This window comes from Clupea harengus, chromosome 7, assembly GCF_900700415.2.
Source record: "Clupea harengus chromosome 7, Ch_v2.0.2, whole genome shotgun sequence".
In the NCBI taxonomy this organism is placed as follows: domain Eukaryota; kingdom Metazoa; phylum Chordata; class Actinopteri; order Clupeiformes; family Clupeidae; genus Clupea; species Clupea harengus.
This window is the reverse complement of record NC_045158.1, coordinates 1,522,469-1,542,570: the sequence shown is the minus strand read 5'-3', so window position 1 is coordinate 1,542,570 and position 20,102 is coordinate 1,522,469. Positions and strand designations below refer to the sequence as shown.

At 44.1% G+C, this 20,102-nt stretch overlaps 1 protein-coding gene across 1 annotated transcript; it reads right to left on the bottom strand.

Annotated features, from left to right (window-relative positions):
- Positions 1-7,083: 7,083 nt before the first annotated feature.
- Positions 7,084-19,828, bottom strand: LOC105907576 (synuclein, alpha interacting protein). The gene is made up of 11 exons (XM_031570102.2): positions 19,454-19,828; positions 17,365-17,465; positions 16,734-16,797; positions 15,133-15,515; positions 14,601-15,041; positions 13,671-13,850; positions 13,347-13,460; positions 10,291-10,416; positions 9,242-9,411; positions 8,974-9,063; positions 7,084-8,624 (listed from the first exon to the last, which is right to left on the bottom strand). The coding sequence occupies exons 2-11, from the start codon at positions 17,419-17,421 to the stop codon at positions 7,694-7,696; spliced, it is 2,556 nt and encodes an 851-aa protein (XP_031425962.1). The 5' UTR covers positions 17,422-17,465; positions 19,454-19,828; the 3' UTR covers positions 7,084-7,693.
- Positions 19,829-20,102: the final 274 nt, after the last annotated feature.

Genomic DNA, 20,102 nt, shown 5'->3' with positions numbered 1-20,102 from the left:
GAGCCATGGTGTGAACTCACAGAGGGCCAATTGTCTCAGTTCACTCTTTAAAAGGTCACTCATGGAGCAAAGACACAGAGAAAAGGAAGAGAGCGAGAGAGAAGGAGAAGGAGGAACAGGGGAAGAGACAGGGAGAGTGAGAGAGTGAGAGAGAGGAAGATGAGAAGGAGAAAGAAAGAGGTAGAGAAAGAGAGGAAGAAGAAGAAAGCTAAAAGAAGGAGGAGGAATGACCAGGAGAGTGTGAGAGAAAAAGGAGAAAGAATGATTCAGTATTGTTTGTTCTTAATAGATGGCGATTATCCATTTCATGGTCTGTCTGGAATAATAAGTCATAATTAGTTATTTTAGTTGTGCTGTGAACTCCCACTCTCCAAATATATCTTGCTGAAAGACGTAGGTCTATTCATCATCTCAGTCTTGCTTTGACTGACCCGTAAAGGATCTGGCCTTAAGTAGAACTTAGAAGACAGGGAATTAATCACAAAGTCACATCATCATAAGCACCTTTGCTATACATGGAGTCCACTCTACAATTTTCTTACATGGGTAAATGAAAGGGATACTAAACAGAACAACTGGTTGTTGTAGCTAAGGAACGTGCTTTGATTCAATGCCATAATTTATCACACTTTGAAGCACTGGGGACAGGAGAACACCCATACTTGTAACATCAACACGTGAGATCATTTGGCGAATAATAGGGATGTGTTCACTGCCCAGCCAATGTCTGGACAAAATCAAGTGATCCTTATAAAAAAGAATGTGGGCATTTTATATTGACAGTGGGAGAGAGAAAGAGAGAGAGAGAGAGAGAGAGAGAGAGAGAGAGAGAAAGAGAGCAAAACACGAAGAAAGAAAGATGCTGATGTGAAAAAGAGAAGAAGAGGAGAGAAATAAGGAGAGATAGAAGGAGAGAAGCAGAGAGTAGCAGACATAGGAAGGCAAAATGAGAAATAGAGAGATGAAAAGAAAGAGAGAAATGTTTCCAATGATGTCAAACAAAATAAACGGCAGCACCCAAAGCTGTTAGTCCTCTTTAGGATGTATAAAATTGAGCAGGATGAATTGCTCCTTACAGGCCAGGGGGTGATTTAGAGAAAACTCGGGACCCCCATCTGTCTTGTCTCTAACGAAATGTCAGCAGTAAAAGCCATTTGCCCAGGATGGAACAGGATGAGGGAGAGCCTCAAACGGAAACTCTGATCCCCCCACCCCGGCCACCAGAACCCCTTGACAGTCTGCGACAACTCCAGACCCCCCACCCGCGGGACATCCCCCATCACACACAAACACACACACACACACACACACACACACACTGCCACCCCACCACAGAATTGCAAACGAGCCAAGCAGAGGCATTGAGCCATAACGCCACCACGCTTGTCTGCTGAGGCGTAATGAGGTGCTGTTTACAGCAAATAAGGTGGACGGCGGAACACAGACCTAAATGATGGTGCCGCTGCCATCGCCTCTCCCCTGGGGGGGAGGGAGGTGTTGGGGGGGAGGGGCGGAGGGGCTGCTGGCTGCCAGCGGTCGGACTGGTTATTTCTGTCCCTGCGGACTGACATGGGAGACTTAATGGGAGACACTCAGAGATCAATGGAAAAGGTTAAAGGAACCGTTGCATTCCAATAAATAAACCCAAAAGGCCTACAAACAGCAACGGCAGAAAATTTGAGGCAAAGGTAAGGCCATCAGATGTTGAACAATGAGGGCGTACCTGAGCTTCACCCTCTCCTCTGCTCCATTCACCACTGTGGCATATTCCAGACATTGGCAGGTAGTGGTGATGGTGTGTAAAATGATGGTGGCCTTTATTGGCATAATTTCTACTTACTTGACATTGACTTTGTGCTCAACTGGAAAAAAACTCAAAGGCTTGTTTTACAGACGCATCGGGTGAGAGGAACAATTGCTGCCGGATACATCAAGGCATACAGAACAATACAAGAGAGCTGATAACGAATCATCATTTCAATCGGATTAGATTCATCGTGGTGTACACCAGAGTTGGGCTTTTTTCACTGATACCTAGCTTTAGTTTTTCCAATTCCATCAATTCACTATCATTAAGGTGTAATGTGGCAAGTCAGTTCCTTAGTTCATGGTTTGTGTGTGAAATTCTCATATTCTCATACAATTATGAATTGTACAGAGAAGCACTTCTGACGAATCTCCTTGAAGCTGGCGTCAGCATGGTTCTGTGTCCGGTCTCTTTTCCATTCGCCCACTTCTGGTCTCTGTCCTGAGTCAGCATCGCACCCGTGTCATCTTGTCTCTATGACTCACAGGCCATGCAATTGCTGGGAAAACACATTTTTGTGGCAAGACTGTATTGCACACCATATGTTGGATTATTGATTCCAAGCTGATGTAGTTTAGAGACTCTTAACTACGCCATTGTCAGTGGTGGCATCATACAGAGCATAATCACTCAATGAAAGCATACACACCATCTCACAGGCCTGTGCAGTTCAGCTGTAGTTAGTGTGATTCGCGGTACGGCCTGTTGGAAGTTTGGAACAATGGAAATACAATCTCGTTTTTGGACCCTAAAAACCCCTGGAACTGTTTCTTAATTCTATTACAGTACTGTAATAGATAAGACAGTAGATAATACACAATACGTACACACAAGATTTTTCAGTCTAAATGCAAAGTTTGAATCCAGTAAACCTGTATTGATTGTTGGTTGGTTCTAATTGCTGTGTAGCATCAAGTGTTTACATCAGAATTTAACATTTCCCAACAATAAAATATCCAGTATCCTACCTTTTTAGAGTTATTTGGTGGGTTGTAAAAAAAAAAAAAAACATTTTAGAACAGTTTTGAACATCTGCCACACTGTCTGTCTTGCCATTGTAGGCATTACCTGGAGTGTTATGTGCTGACCGAAGTCATCAAACTGTCAAACGTACCAGTAGAGTCAAATCCAAACCATATTGTTTGTGACTGTAATACGTGTCTAGAGCTGAGCCCAGCATCCCAGAATAGAGCGAAGGAGTGTTGAACAGACAGATGTGTCCGCAGCACAGATTCTTGATGTTGGCAGCTGTTTTGCTTTTGTGTTTCCCATGGGTGAACTGAGAGAGGGAGAAAGACGAGGAGGCAGAAATTACATTCTTACAGCTTTATTTCAATATCCAAATATTTGGTTTGGAGGAGTGCTGGTGTTTTTCTTCACAGCACTTTCTCAAGACAAGGTTACAGAATGACACCACACACACAGGTCACACACACACACACACACACACACACACACACACACACACACACACACACACACACACACACACACACACACACACATACACTATTTCAGTTGAGAAGGACACAGAGGTTTGTTTGAAACAGATCAAATGCAGCACAGCCAACATTTGTGCTATGATTCTATGCTGTTTTTCCAAGGGCGATCTAACCATTTAGGACCAAAGGGCCAGTGGACGGCTTGTGGCTGGAGTGAATATTAAGTAAAAGTACCTTATTTATTAACCTAAATATCTGCTGATACAGGAAGCCCTTATATAAAGCTACTCCCCATCACTGAGACTTGTGTGTCCCCATATCCACATCCTATGGCATAGTGTCTGAAGAAACCACGGTGACAGTGACAGCAGTCACCATATACAGACTAGAAAATGCCAGAAACCGATAGCCAACCTGGTTCTGAAGGGTTTCATCAAAGAATTCTATGAGTACAATGTTTAAGACTGCTACTATGGGGTCAGGTCAGAGAGAATCTGTCTACAGATCTAGTTTGAAAATGGTTTGTTTATCCTCAGTTGTTACTTGTTACTGAAGTGCAGATCATAGAACTTGATTAGATTAAATTAAATTGATTAAACTGATGCCCATGGCAGGTTTTACCTTTTGATTGATGTCAAATACCTGAAAGTGAATGTTATGGTTTGGGTGCCCCCGGTAGATATCCCACACTTGTAGTTCTCTGCTAAAACAGAACTGCGTTATTAGGGAAGACGGCGTCTTGGTCAGTTACACGGCTGTAAACGTGAGTACACTTGTGATGCTTTTGACATTTGGCTTCCCCCAGCAGGTGAGATTCATTCATTCAGACTGACTGGATTCTCTTGGAGGGACCTGTGGTTTTTGGTGAGGTGTAAATGTATAAAGATGTGTGAGGTTTTTTAGCAGGCGGTGGAATGATACCTGCCAGCTGTCTTTTCTTAAAGTATTTTTCCTGGCCGGCTCACTGACAGCTGGGTCAGAGGTTGGTCAAGTGCGAGACAGAAGGAGCGCTCTACTTGTCTACTCAATAGGCGCACTACAACCCTGAGAGGGAATTGGAGGCTTTATTCAGGAGGTTTTTTCAAACACTTTTTCTCCCCTTTTTTTCTGAGCATATTATCCTGTCTCTGACATTATCCTGCAAGCACACAAAAACATGACTCAGTATTTGGAGTCTATAGATAACTAATTGATCTGTTGTTTGATATAAATACTGATAATGCTGGTTGCTGCACCATTCATAACTTGGTGAGTTAAATTATTTTATTTAACACAAGTTGTGTCCTTATACATGCCTTGTCTGGCTGAATTAGCATGTTCTGCACTCATGGATTGGATGGATGGAGCACAATAAAATTAAACAAGCAAAATAAAAAATAGCCTAACATAACAAAGCAAAACAAATGGAATATTGCTCAACATATGTGGTAAAAATATCACGTTTTTCATCATCATATTCAGAGCCTGTGCTGAAACATCAAATGTTATATTCTGTTTACATTAAATTCTTCTATCCATTTAAGGATATGAGAAATAATTGAATGTGTTACACATAATATAAATAAAATTCATATGATGGAAGGTGAAGGGCATATATTTTTTTTTTAGCAAATGCCTTTGAAACTCTGGTCCTTAAGGCCAAATAAGGCTGGAGAGTTATGCAGTCCTCTTCACTGCCAAAGTATTTCATACGGCAGGGTTCTGTTCATTTCTGTCAAGAGGAAGAAATACTATTATATACTATATATTTTCTAAATGTATAAGTAATTCAAAATAGTTTTCTCTTAATTGCAATAACGTGTTGTGGAACTGAAACTACTAACAAATAAAATATGTTTTACATCTATTTGGTTTAATGGCTGTTTCCATGATCCAAACAGGCTATTGGCTATATCTTGCCAGTGCCTTCTACAGTCATCCCACCTGAAGTTTAAGTCCATTACTCCATTATATTTATTTCTCAGATGCTCCCCCTGTAAGCAGAGAAACAAATACGTAAATAATGCCCTTACTTCTTCCTATCAACTGGGGTCCCGATGAGTTCAGCATGTCCTCAGGAAACACCATGTCTTAGGCTATAAAAGCTTCTGCTGTTGATGAAAAGCCTTGTGTGAATACATATTTTAATCTCATTCAACCTTAAAATTAGGTTACGCAATCTAATCACACATCACTCGAATTTGTTCTCAAAGAATTTCCATCATTTAGAAAAGTTTTAACTGACACATTTGTACAGCAACACTGCTCTCTACTGGTAATAAACGTTATATTCATCCCATGACGCCCAACACCGCCTGTTGACAAAATCAGCAGGGGCCTGTGATATTCTCAGCTGATTTAATTGACGATCTCAATTTCAGCATCGTACTGTCTCGAACATTGTGGTTTAAATTATCAACAGTCACCATGAATTCCGAGAAGCAAAAGGGAAAATTCTGAAATGTGTGTGCATATTGTTTTAATCTCTCTGGCTGAATTCAAAAAAGAAATTGAAGTAATTGTTATGTGGCAGTAGCGGCAGCATTAGCACGCATATTATCTGCGGTGTGGAGCCTGTGGACTATGATACAGAGCCTTCTTTGTTTTCCAGGGGTGCCTGGCAACGCACGGCAGGACCAGTAGGTCTAATTATAATTGTATTGAAATTCTGCTTGTTTCTCCAGCTCCATCATCACTACCATTACATCAATTAATGCTGTTGAGGACTGACCAACTGTCACGGCTCTGGCAGAAACCTTTCCCCATCCCTCACAGGGAGAACTTTGCAGCTTCTTTTTTCTTTTATCTTTTTCCCCCCTTCTTCTGGCATTAACTGCTGTCATCCGAGCAACAACACAGCCCAGTGGTGTCAATTATATTTGATTGACTGAGTAAAGCACACACAAATAAGCCAAAACAATGGACACAAAAATCTATAGATGACTCCCCCTGTCAAATCACGCTCCTGTCTCCTCCATTTTCATGCTCGCCGGCAGCTCGAGCGCTCCAGGCCTAAACGTTTCTCTCTCCAAACACACAACAGCCCCAATTAAACCGCTATGGATGCTCAGAGGTGGAGGACGACTCCCTGGGATATTGCCTCAAAGCTGCTGTCCAATAAACGAGGCCTAATTCGTCAGTTTAACTTCACTTACTGAAAGCCCACTGCTACATCCCCAGGTGTGGGGTTTTTCTATGCGTTTGCCTGCGAGTCAAAAGAAATGCAGTTTGATCTCCACAAAAATCACAGAAAAGTAAATAAGTATAACTAGATATTTTGCATGGGTCACTCCATCATGTTTGACTAAAATGTCGCGTTTGAACATACTCGATCATTCATGTCCTCTTCAAATAGCTTCATAGCTCAACAAGTAAACATTGAGGTGTAAATAAATAGGTAACCTTGGCATGTAATCACAAAGTACTGATGGGTGGACTGGGTGGATTGTTCCACTGCTGGTTAACAGTATGTTATTTGACTCAACAATCCCTGATCATTTAATCAATCCTGAACCACAGAAGTGTTTTTCCTTGTTGCAAGCCCTCCCTGCGCTAAGTGATGTTATGTTTCAGTGAAAACCCAGATTCCAACGGACCCGTCCTCCATGACACCAGACTCAGTTGCTTCCTGCCATTCAACTTAGTGTGTTCACACACACACACACACCACAGTCCAGTTCGCTTGGTGAGAATCAAATCTGAAACTTTATGTAGACCATTATTGCCATCGGGTCACTAAATAGATAATATTAGCAACTAAACAAGACAGTTTGATGCCCTCCCTTAGGATAATGTCATTGTAAGCCCTTATCTTTACCGTGAAGAAGAATTTGCTACCAAAAACATCACCAGAAATGCTTACAAGAGACATCATTTATTGTTCATGTCATTCATTTTTCATGGAAGTGAAATTAATAACGGAAGATTATCCTTAGCATTGTTCAAACATGGAAGGATAGGAAAGAAATCACAATTCAACACATCCATTTTGCATTTGGTTGTTGACCGTTTCATGGCTAATGTTTCAATACATGTTTTTGACAAAATAAATCATAGATATACAAAATGTTTTTTTTTTTTTTTGTTATATACAGTGACACTGATTACAGTTTTGTGCTGATATATATTTTGAGTGCTTCCTAAAAGCAAATTATAAATAAGTGCATAACTAAAAAAAACAAAAAAAAATCTAAAAAGGTCCTGATTACTCTTTGAATTGGAGTGGTAAAAGAAATCCTTATCCTCAAGTATGTGACATCGAGGATGGTGAATGTTTTATGAATGTCAACATTTGTCTTCTCTGCCTTTCCTGTCTTTGAGACGCCACTGTGACCCTGAGTGGCATGCATCACTATGAGGCAGACAGTTATTAGGGTATGTGCTCCCTGGGTCTCCCATCCGTGGCCCTCAACACTGCTGAGCCACAGGGGCCCTGGAGAGGCTCCAACTGGCCAGAGGAAGGCACTTAGACTGCGCTGGGCTTGCTCCGGCCCTTGGGCAGGCCCGTGGCCCCAGCTTTGCCGTCTGTTTTCCTACCTGTCGGCCCCTGTGGCGACCCAGTACCGGACTGGACATTGTTGTTGTTGCTGTTCTGGTTACCGCTCAGCGTCTCCATGATGGAGCGGAACGTCCCGAAAGGCCTCTTCCACGTCTCTCCGGACTCAGAGGTGCGGCTGCTGCCGGCCTTCTCCCCTGCGGCCGCTCGGGCCTCGCCCTCTGGCGCCTCCTTGTGGGCGACTGGCTCATCAAAGGTGACGCGCAGCTTCAGGTTCTGGGCGGTCTTGCGGCGGGACGAAGGGGATTTAAGCGCGCTCTTGGGGCTGGTTGCCACCTTCTGCCCCCCTGCGTCAGAGTTGGCCTCTGGGTCGGCCTCGTCTGACGTGGGCGAGGGGTCCGGTCCGTCCACGGATCGAGAAGTCCTGAGCGCAAAGGAGAGCTTGCGCTCGGCGGTGGAGCCCTGAGCTGGGTGAGGATGATGAGGATGCTTCTTCGTCAGCGTGTACAACCCAGCAGGGCCAGCAGGGGGCGCTGGCAGCTCATCTGCCGCAGCAAGGGGGAGCTGATTGGGCCGCTCGGGCCTGGGGGCCGTCCCAGAGGCCGTCCCAGGGGCCTGCTTGGCGTCGTCGGGCGGGTACACGTCCGAGTCCGACTCGCTGAGGGAGCGCTGCATCAGCTGCTTGAGCCGCGCCAGCTTCAGATCTCTCTTCTCAGCGACGCCCAACCGCCTCTGAGCCCCGCCCTCACCCGCCCGCTCCGGCTGCTCTCCACCCAGAAGCTTCCGGATCATGGTCTCTGATTCGGCCCCGCGCTGCCTCAGCACCCACTGCCCGTCCCCCGCGGACACCTCTGCCGTCAGGGTCATCTCAGGCCAGGACTCCGCCGGGGGGATCAGGTGACTGGAGAGGGAGGAGGAACAGGGAACATCACAAGAGGTCAAGATGGAGCTTAGTGGAGAGTGTTAACGGGTGAAATGTTTAGAGGTGGACACCTCCTGCAGTACATAGAGGGCTGAAGACAGAAAAAGAGATGAGAGAGGAGAGAAGGTGTGGAGAGGGTGATGAAAGAGGAGAGAAGGTGCAGAGAGGGTGATGAAAGAGGAGAGAAGGGAGGAAATGTGATGAGATGTATAAAATGAGCCAAAAGGTGAAGGTACAAAGGAGAGAGGAGATCAGCAGACGGGAGAAGAGGAGAGGAGAGACGGAGAGAGGAGAGGAGAGACGGGGAGAGGAGAGGAGAGGAGCAGACCTTGGGGACAGGGGCTGAGATCCATCTGCCTCCAGTGGCTGCAGGAGGAGCTGCATCTGGTTCTGTAAGGTCACTCTGGCTGTCGTTTGCCTGAGGAAGAAAACAGTCCAAACACAACAGCACTCACTCACCTCAGCCACTCATTAGCTTGTCTTAGTCTTTCTGTACTTCCTGTCTAAAGAGAACGACAAAAAAAATACAGACACATGGCTAACTGCTCATGAGTGGACTCTGATTGGTGGAAGGGTGAGATGTGGGCGGGGCTTACTCGTGGAGTTGCTTGGTGAGCTTCACCACCTGAGAGGCTAATGACATGCACGTCTCCACGACAACAAGGTAGCGGGAACAGGTGGTGTGGCCTTGCCGCTCGGCACTCTGGGAAGGCCGCTCGCCTTGCTGATTCTGCACGGTCACGTTTGAGCCATATTCCACGAGGGTCTAGAGGAACAGAAACAGACGTCTAAAAATGACACTTAACGCCACTAGTAAGAGAAAGATGAAGAAGAAGAAGACCATCACTGTAATACAACTGAAGAAAAAAGAAGACGAGGATGATTGGGTCTTTAAAATGCACTAATCTATCTGTATTTCATACACAGAAAGCGAGATGATTGGGTCTTAGAAAAGCACTCATCTATCTGTATTTCATACAGTCTTTAAAATTCACTAATCTATCTGTATTTCATACACAGAAAGCGAGGATGATTGGGTCTTTGAAATGCACTAATCTATCTGTATTTCATACACAGAAAGCGAGGGTCACATCTCTCCTTTAGCCGCTGGCTTTGCTACACTGTATCCTTCAACACTCCGATAAAGAATTCCTATAAAAGGATGCCAAAGAGCACAGAGCACAGGTTCCACAGCACGGCTCCAGTCTCTTAACTCTCACATAAAGGACTGTGTAAATGTGCAGCAGGATTACTGTGGTGTTGCGTCATGTGTTGTGGTGGCGTGTGTGTCAGCAGTGCCCCTGAATTGTTAAGGTTCTGTGGCAGGGGACGTCTCAGCTGGCTCGGTCCTCCATCGTCTCACTCGGCTTCTCTTCCTACGGTCAACAGGCACTCAACTGACCCAGAGCCAGCCAGGCTTCGCCTAAGACCATGAACAGGAAGCAGTGGGGAGGGCCTTCTCATCCTGTCCCTGTTATTCTACCACGTCCTTTGCAGAGAAAAACAAACCCCTACTTCCCAGACACTGGCACCAGCAAAGGTACGCTGGATGAAAAGAGCTGAGGTCAGGCCTGAGAGGCTGAGAGGAAGGCTCCAGCGCAGGGGCCCCGGTGGGAACCCCCCGGAGGAGCCCCCGGATGCCTACCTGGATGCAGCCCAGGTGTCCGTGCTGAGCGGCCACGTGCACGGCGCTGTTCCCCTGCTGGTCCACCTCGTCCAGAGAGATGCCCTGCTCTTGCATGAACTGGAGCAGCCACAGCAGGATACGCTCCTGAGCAAAGCAAACAAACAGACAAACAAACAACAATAAACTCAAGGAGGACAACAACACCGTCAAGGAAAAAAACACAAAAGAACTAATACTACACTCAGGCAAAGAAGAAATCCCAGGCACAAAACAGGAAGCACAAAAGAACGATCACTCCACAAAACCAAAATATCCTCTAGGGGGAAATGCCCTGTTCAAAAAGTAAATCCCCCACGCAACAGAAACAAAACAATAACCCAGTCAGAGGGAACTAGAAGAGATGATGCTCAAGGGGTAGTGAGAAGACAGATATTTCTTCAGATATTTCTTCCTATAAACTGCCTGTGAATCATAGGGGAATGAGGGCTTTCAAAGGTCAATAAATAAGAGCACCGTCTCCTTACAATTAACAGTGCAATTAATGAATGTTGGGTATCAGCTGTTAATAACATTCCTATTCTGCATGATATACATTTGATTTAATTGATGTTTTGAAATTAAACTAATGTCTGATGTTTACACAAGGTGACTTAGGTTTTACAATGTACCAGGCCAGCTTTCCTGAGCAGCGACAGGATAGGGCAGTCTGCGGTTGGCGATGAGCACTAGTCTTGTCACAGTATTGTGTTTCCTTTGGCACAGCAGATACTGTGTTGGACAACTGGCATCAAATTACAGCTTATTAGCAAAACCTCAGCCAAGTCGGCCTGCTCTGTTCATCTTCAGCCTTCCCTCCCTCCCTCCCTCCCTCCCCTCAAGAGTAAGTGCTCTGTTCCCCTTCAGCCCTCCCTCCCTCCCTCCCTCCCTCCCCTCAGGAGTATCTGCTCTGTTCATCTTCAGCCCTCCCTCCCCTCAGGAGTAACTGTATCTCTACATCCCATTACAGCCAACTGGTAGCATGTGTATGGTATAGAGTTCAGTGTAGCATGTGTATGGTATGAGTTAGGTGTAGCATCTATATAGTATATAGAGTTCAGTGTAGCATGTGTATGGTATACAGAGTTCAGTGTAGCATCTATATAGTATATAGAGTTCAGTGTAGCATGTGTATGGTATATAGAGTTCAGTGTAGCATCTATATAGTATATAGAGTTCAGTGTAGCATGTGTATGGTATATAGAGTTCAGTGTAGCATCTATATAGTATATAGAGTTCAGTGTAGCATGTGTATGGTATATAGAGTTCAGTGTAGCATCTATATAGTATATAGAGTTCAGTGTAGCATGTGTATGGTATATAGAGTTCAGTGTAGCATCTATATAGTATATAGAGTTCAGTGTAGCATGTGTATGGTATATAGAGTTTAGTGTAGCATGTGTGTGTATGGTATACAGAGTTCAGTCTAGCATGTGTATTTTAGAGTTCAGTGTAGCATGTGTGTGTGTGGTATACAGAGTTCAGTGTAGCATGTGTATGGTATAGAGTTCAGTGTAGCAGTATAGTATAGAGTTTAATGTAGCACGTCTATGGTATACGTTTGCCCTTCTGCAGTGAAGGGGGTCCCTAAGCTACTGTGAGCAAACTTGCTAAAGGGGTTAAATACAAACAACCATAGCAACATCCTCTAAACACCTTCAAAAGCTGGTGATGGCCCAAACCATGTAAGTACTGATTGTAGCTGTAGTATTAAACATGTAAGTACTGATTGTAGTATTAACCATGTAAGTACTGATTGTAGTATTAACCATGTAAGTACTGATTGTAGTATTAACCATGTAAGTACTGATTGTAGTATTAAAAATGTAAGTACTGATTGTAGCTGTAGTATTAACCATGTAAGTACTGATTGTAGCTGTAGTATTAAACATGTAAGTACTGATTGTAGTATTAACCATGTAAGTACTGATTGGAGCTGTAGTATTAACCATGTCAGTACTGATTGTAGTATTAACCATGTAAGTACTGATTGTAGTATTAAACATGTAAGTACTGATTGTAGTATTAATCATGTAAGTACTGATTGTAGTATTAACCATGTAAGTACTGATTGTAGTATTAACCATGTAAGTACTGATTGTAGTATTAAACATGTAAGTACTGATTGTAGCTGTAGTATTAACCATGTAAGTACTGATTGTAGCTGTAGTATTAAACATGTAAGTACTGATTGTCGTATTAACCATGTAAGTACTGATTGTAGTATTAACCATGTAAGTGCTGATTGTAGCTGTAGTATTAAACATGTAAGTACTGATTGTAGTATTAATCATGTAAGTACTGATTGTAGTATTAACCATGTAAGTACTGATTGTAGTATTAACCATGTAAGTACTGATTGTAGTATTAAACATGTAAGTACTGATTGTAGCTGTAGTATTAACCATGTAAGTACTGATTGTAGCTGTAGTATTAAACATGTAAGTACTGATTGTCGTATTAACCATGTAAGTACTGATTGTAGTATTAACCATGTAAGTACTGATTGGAGCTGTAGTATTAACCATGTCAGTACTGATTGTAGTATTAACCATGTAAGTACTGATTGTAGTATTAACCATGTAAGTACTGATTGTAGTATTAAACATGTAAGTACTGATTGTAGTATTAACCATGTAAGTACTGATTGTAGCTGTAGTATTAACCATGTAAGTACTGATTGTAGTATTAACCATAGTACTGATTGTAGCTGTAGTATTAACCATGTAAGTACTGATTGTAGTATTAACCATGTAAGTACTGATTGTAGCGGTAGTATTAAACATGTAAGTACTGATTGTAGTATTAACCATAGTACTGATTGTAGCTGTAGTATTAACCATGTAAGTACTGATTGTAGCTGTAGTATTAACCATGTAAGTACTGATTGTAGTATTAACCATGTAAGTACTGATTGTAGCTGTGTAGTGTAAACCATGTAAGTACTGATTGTAGCTGTAGTGTATTGTGACGTGTGGATACAGAGCAGAGTGCAGGTGGTTCAGCAGGACGCCGCGTTGCTTCAGTGTGGTGCTCACCTGTCCATAGCGGCCTGCGTAGTGGATGAGGCTGGGGTGCTCCCGTGTGCAGCTCAGCTCGGCGATCGCCTCCGTCTCGCTCACCATCCAGCGCACACACTCCAGGTGCCCATTCTACACACACACACACACACACACACACACACACACACACACACACAACACACAACACACAACACACAACCACACACACACACACACACACACACAGAGTTACTGCAGGCACATACTAGCATTCTCTGTCTTGTCTCCGTGAACTGTTAGATACCAAATGACCAGTTAAGGAACACTTTGAAGTTAGTTTAGTGAAATGAGCTGGCTCACCTGCACTGCCAGACCAGCGGGGGTGAGCTGCTCGAGGTTGCGCTCCGTCAGGCAGTCCTCCCCCATCAGCGAGGTGAGGTGCTGCAGGCAGTCTGCGTGGCCGTGAGAGGCCGACACATGGAGCAGGTTACTGCCCTCCTCGTCCCGGATCAGCTCCAAATTGTCAGCTGCCAGGTGAGGCTAGAGATGCAGCAAACAGGAAGGCGGTTAATGTCCCCCTTACCTCATGGAATCATCTGTTATTGGGTCATGTGTGTGTGGAGCAGGGGACAGGAGCAGAGTTAGTAGTTTTATAGGGCATTCACATGTTTGCTCAAGTTTGGAGCTCTTTTGTTTTGACCTGCGAGGAAACACATTGTGGCTTTGGCTTTGGTGTTGTCAGTTTTCTGCTCTGACCAAATGCCAAGGTGAACATCTCCTCCAGTCAAGAAGAGTGCTGTCCAAGGCTGGCCAGAGCCAATTCAATTAGCTCAAGGTGATGATGACTAGCCACACCAGTTGGAAGCCTAAGGTGTCATAGCTCTGATGTTCCACAATGTTTCTGGAGAATCCAGAACGAGACAGACGCCATTTTATAAGTCACATGCTTTGTACCGTGGATATTATACCTATATGCTGAGTTCTGTGTAATAATTTGCCATGCAGAAATTAGATGCATTTTCTCCAATCATATGAGATGCATTTTCTACATTTTAAAATTCCAGGTCATCTGCCTGGAGAACCTGCAGGATTAGTCAAGTTATCTACAACAAGCCCAAACCATCACCTGTCCAAGTCATTCACAAAGACATTAGTCAGTGTGGAGCAAACTTAGGTTTAAAAGGTGCATGCAACTGCGCACGTATGCAAACAATGACACTCAAAACTGTCAGAGAACAGAAGTGTTCACCAACCACTTCAAGAACCAGTTCAAACGTTTGGTCTCCTCACCAGCAGTGAGATCTGTCCCTCGCGGACGATGTTGATGATGTTCTGGTTCTTTTTGGCCTCTTCGTCACATTCCCCATGTGCCCTGGAGCCGCCCCAGGCCTTCCCCGCCTCCTGCCTGCCAGCGGTGCCTCCTTGCAGGGGGAACAGCATCGACTGGCTCCCCGATGCTTCTGACCCTCCCTTTAGAGCCTGCATTTCGGGGAACGGCCTACTACTAGCCAGAGCGCCTCCCTCTGGAGTGGAGGAGCAGTGCAGAGCGGCGGCAGAGGAGGGGCACACCGGCTGGAAGGCGCCCGTCGGAGAGCGCAGGAAGTCTGGCTCCAGGGATTTGGATTTGCGCATGTCGGCCCACTTGACAGGGGAGAGGACGCAGAGCTGGGGGCCCGCGGTGGAGCTCTCGCTGTGGGGCAGGGTGGAGGTGCGGGCCAGACTATGGCTCCTCTCGCTGGTGCTGCTGCCCCCCCATGCCCCCCATGCCCCCACTGCCCCCCACAGACCCCCCTCCACCTAAGGCTCTGCGCTCAGAGCCCACCCTGGGCAGAGTCGCCATCTGCTGGCTGGACTTGATATAGGGCACGTCCAGGATTTCATCCATATCTAGGTCATAATGCTCCAGCTCTCCCAGCAAGGCCCCTGCATTCACTCCCATGCGGGGCTTCACACCCTGGGCCTCGCCGGCAGATGGTGCCCCCCCAACCACCTGGCCCGCTTTGGCCACATTTGGCTCATCGTTGCTCCGCTCGCCGTTCTGCGTTGGGCCCTTGCTCTCCGCCTCGCTGTCCGGCACCTCAGGCTGGTGTTTGAGCGGTGACACGCGCTTGACCGGCCTGAACTTGCTGTACACGTCGGCGATGCCGGTCGGTTTGACACCAGCCCCGTTGTGCGGCACGCCCCGGCTCCAGTTGATGGCTGGGGCTGATAAGACAAACACACATCACAGCACAAGTTCACCTCTCATCCATCCATTTCTCTCCACTCCCAACTTGTGTCAGAATCAGTGGCTGTGAGAGGAATGTGTGTGTGTGTGTGTGTGTGTGTGTGTATGTGTGTGTGTGTGTGTATGTGTGGGTTGAAGTGCACTTATGTTCACAAGTCAAACTGTGTGTATGACAGAAGGGATGTGTCCTCGTCCATGTGTTTGTTTACATAAATGCTTCCACAAAAATGTGAGGACACAACCTTCACTAAGTTATTAATGAGGTTCTTCGAGTCTCGTATCAACCCGAGAACCTGAGTCTGTCTCACTCTGACTCCCAAGAACACATTTGTCACTTATGTAGGCTGTAGGGCTGAACGATTAATTGCATTTGCGATTTAATCGCGATATGATAGAACACGATTTTCTAACCGCAACGTTCGCGATTGACCTATCGTTTTTCTTAAGATGGTAAATTTTGCACACAGTGTTTAAAAAGTGCATGCCTTGTGTTTATTCTTACAATGACTTTGTTTAAATTACTTAAATGCACAGTGGCAAAGCCACCGATTTGTTGTTCTTGATTCTGTAATGAGCAGTTAAATAAAAATTTAAATTGTGGGAAATAATATTTTACACTAAATGTATCTAATATTGTGTTGGTCATGTTGAAATCATTTATTACGCTTTGTTGGGGAAAAAAATTGGATAAAATTTAAAAAAAAATCGCATATTAAATCGCAATCGCAATATTGGGGGGAAAAAAATCGCAATTAGATTATTTCCCCAAATCGTTCAGCCCTACTCTTAACACACACTCAGTACCTTGTCTCTTAACACACATGTTCAGTACCTCGTCTCTTAACACACATGTTCAGTACTCTGTCTCTTAACACACATGTTCAGTACCTCATCTCTTAACACACATGTTCAGTACCTCGTCTCTTAACACACATGTTCAGTACCTCGTCTCTTAACACACATGTTCAGTACCTCGTCTCTTAACACACATGTTCAGTACCTCTTCTCTTAACACACATGTTCAGTACTCTGTCTCTTAACACACATGTTCAGTACCTCGTCTCTTAACACACATGTTCAGTACCTCGTCTCTTAACACACATGTTCAGTACCTCGTCTCTTAACACACATGTTCAGTACCTCGTCTCTTAACACACATGTTCAGTACCTCGTCTCTTAACACACATGTTCAGTACCTTGTCTCTCTTCATTCTGCCCATCGTTCCTTCTGCACAGCTCTGGAATGCTCTTGGCTGAGTACTACATGAAGAAGAAGAAAAACAGTCAGTGTTTCACCTTCACGACTTCATCAACATGATGATGTTCACCCACTTTCATAAGCTTAACACTCTGGAAAGATTTAAAAAGCTAATGATCCAAACCCCATGTTGACTAGAAGGCTATATAAGACTATTTAGCTTAAGCCGTGTATTATTTAAACCTCGTGAGTGCTTACATCCTTGTTCTGGACACAGAGACGAGTCACATGAAAACGTGGGTTTGTCACTAGTTTGTTGACTTTAGACCTTTAGTTTTGACAGACTTGCTCACGTCTGATAGGGCTTTGGGTGACAGCATGAACAAATGAACCAATGAATATAGATCTATTCTCCTTTGAAGTGAGATGTGCTGCAGCGGTTGTTCTTAAGGTTAGTTTGGACTCACAGCTAAGTCGTCACTGAAGTCAATCTGTTGATCTTAAGGTTAGTTTGGACTCACAGCTAAGTCGTCACTGAAGTCAATCTGTTGATCTTAAGGCTAGTTTGGACTCACAGCTAAGTCGTCACTGAAGTCAATCTGTTGATATTAAGGTTAGTTTGGACTCACAGCTAAGTCGTCACTGAAGTCAATCTCGTCCAGATCCAGGTACTCTGGGACGTCCATGTCTGGCCAGCATTCTGGCCTCTGGCCACACGGGAGAAAGCAATCTGCAGAGTGGCACACATGCACACACACACACGCATGCACACACACACACACACACACGCCCGCACACAGAGAGAGAGAGAGAGAGAGACAGCGGATCTGATGTCAAATATTCTCTCACACAAAAGGAACACAAATCTTACAGAACTTCCTACAGGGTAGGAATAAAAACAGTGGGCATAAAAAAGGAGTGTTCTTTGTCTTGAGATTGTTAGCTCATAGCCTCATAACATAACATCGGACCTTCTAAACACAATTACAGCATCCCTGCCCCTGTATCAACACAGAAATGTCTAATTTACTGAGATGACCTTTCTTCCAATAATGCCATCCACACGCCCAAACCTTAATATTTCCTCTGTGTGCTGCTGATACACAATGAACGATTACAGCCTGTTTTAGTTTTAACACAAGGTTTAGAGGCTAACATCTGACGGCTTGCATTTTGTCACAAATCAACAAAAACTACTCACATGATCACAATCCCATGACCAATACTAAATCAGATATAAAAATCACCATTCATAATGGGCTTTACAGTTTACAGTCTAAGTGGGCACTTTCCACATAATACACAGACCCTGAAGGAAAAAACATGAGCCCACACATAATTTGTTTTCTTATTCAGACTTGGAACCGTTTACAAATAGGCATAGGCTCAGTATATTCATGTTTGTTTGACTTTATCCCCAAATGGCTTCAACTACAATATTGGACTGAAGTAGGCTAGGGTATGACCTTTAATCACACTTTAATCTGCTGTTTCATGAACCACAAACAATGGCTGTTGTTCTTGTGCAGACCTCAGGGTTGCCAGCAGCTGCTATCAACAATCAGACGCCCTTGCCTTTATATGGTTAGCTTTGAAACAACATCCAATTACCCACTTATTTCATGACACCAATGGCTCCAAACAAGTTTATCAAAATGTTTGGCGAACTCATTGCAGCACGCATGAAAAGTGACATATCCCATTATTCAAAACCATGTTCAAAATGAGGTGCATGTTCAGGCTGAAAGGATGTCAAATGATGCACCAAAAATGATGCTGTCCTTTATGCTCGGGAATCTAAAGGCAAATAATCACATGTCTATAAATAGATAGGGTTATATAGTTGCTCTCACTGAACACAATAGCAAACGAAAGAACTGAAGAGGCCAGGCAGCCCGTTTGGAAAACAACTGTGATCACTTAGCCTGTGTTGGCCTAGGGTTGACAAAATCAATATTTCACGGCCAGCGTCCTAGGTGACAATCAACTGATGAATTGAATGAGACTGGTGGCAGTCAGGCCAAACAATCCGCCCTACATTCGTTATAATATGTCTATTCAGTTGCAGTGTTTTTTCCAGTGTTAACAGTATTAACATTTACTTTTGATGCATTACCTAATGTGCAATTATTGTAGCTTTTTAAGCAACCACTGGAGAAGGTGGGATTCCTAGCTTTATTAGCGTGCCCAAAATAGCCTGGACTGGCCTAGTGTTAATAACGATGATCAAGGATGCCTAGCAAGTTAGCCAATTTCGCTAACGTTAGTGTCAATTAGGCTGGGATTTGGTTTGCTTTGGATTTTGAGCATAGGTTTTGCTGAAACCCGTTAGCGATGGCTAGCATGCTAATACGAGTGTATCAGTTCAAATTCACAAATCATACCTCTCTATGATAAGCATCCACAATCAACCAAACCAACAAATCAATTGCATTATAATTATATAATTGGTGTTTCCTGGCGACCGGCTCAGCTTAACCCCATGAGCTTCAATCGTTTGCTAGTTCGCTAACGTTAGGCTGCTAGGCTTGCTTGCCAGCAACCATTGGTTATTGTTCGCGTGGCTAGCTTTCCTTGAGCCATAATCATTGTTGAAGCTAGCCACTACCAACCTATTCTGTAAGTACGAAGGAATAGGATCAAACCAAAAACAAAGTCTTAATCAGTAACAACTACTTAATGATTGCCGTGTTGTATTATTTATTTTTTTACAAGTACCTTAGCCGATGTGATTGGCGTTGATTCCGTTTCTGCGTTATACCTTATTGCCAAACAATCGTCCAGCTGTTCCCCTAAATGTTTAGCTGGAAGCCAAGGAATTTGACATCGGGAGCTGTCGACGCACCGTTATTCGAAGCTCTGGAAGATCTGGAGAGTCCCATTTACCGTTCCTTGCGACGTGGGAGTCCCTCTAGTGGTACGACTCCAAAATGTTCTTCTTCCATAGGGTAATGCCGGGTAACATACAAATTAATGACTCATAGGCTAGTAACAGTGCTCTGTTATCATCTGTGATATACATACAAAAGTATTTAAGGGGGCCCCCGCAGCTAAGGGACAGAAAGGAAAGTATTGTCTCATTTCCCCTTTTCCCACACCACCGTTGGGACTTTAAAAGAGCCAAAGGTTTTATTTGCTACCACTAGAGGTCAGTGCAGTCAGAACAGAATTCGAATTGTTCTAGGTAGATTTATATTCATAATGTTTCAAAAGGCTTTACCCATTGATGAAAGTAAGGCCACGGGGCGTGTCTTTTAATATACAATGCCGTTTAAAAGTTAGGGGTCACTTATACATTTCCTTTTGTTTTACATAAAAACATACATAAACTGAGTCTGAATGGAAAAATTAAGCCAAATTAACAAAA

Coding starts and splice junctions, on each gene's coding strand:
- LOC105907576 (XM_031570102.2), bottom strand. CDS start 17,421: ATGGACGTCCCAGAGTACCTGGATCTGGACGAGATTGACTTCAGTGAC. Junction 16,798..17,364: donor ACTTCAGTGACGACTTAGCT/GTGAGTCCAAAC, acceptor TTCTTCATGTAG/TACTCAGCCAAGAGCATTCC. Junction 8,625..8,973: donor TCTCAGCCCCTGTCCCCAAG/GTCTGCTCCTCT, acceptor CTCCCTCTCCAG/TCACCTGATCCCCCCGGCGG.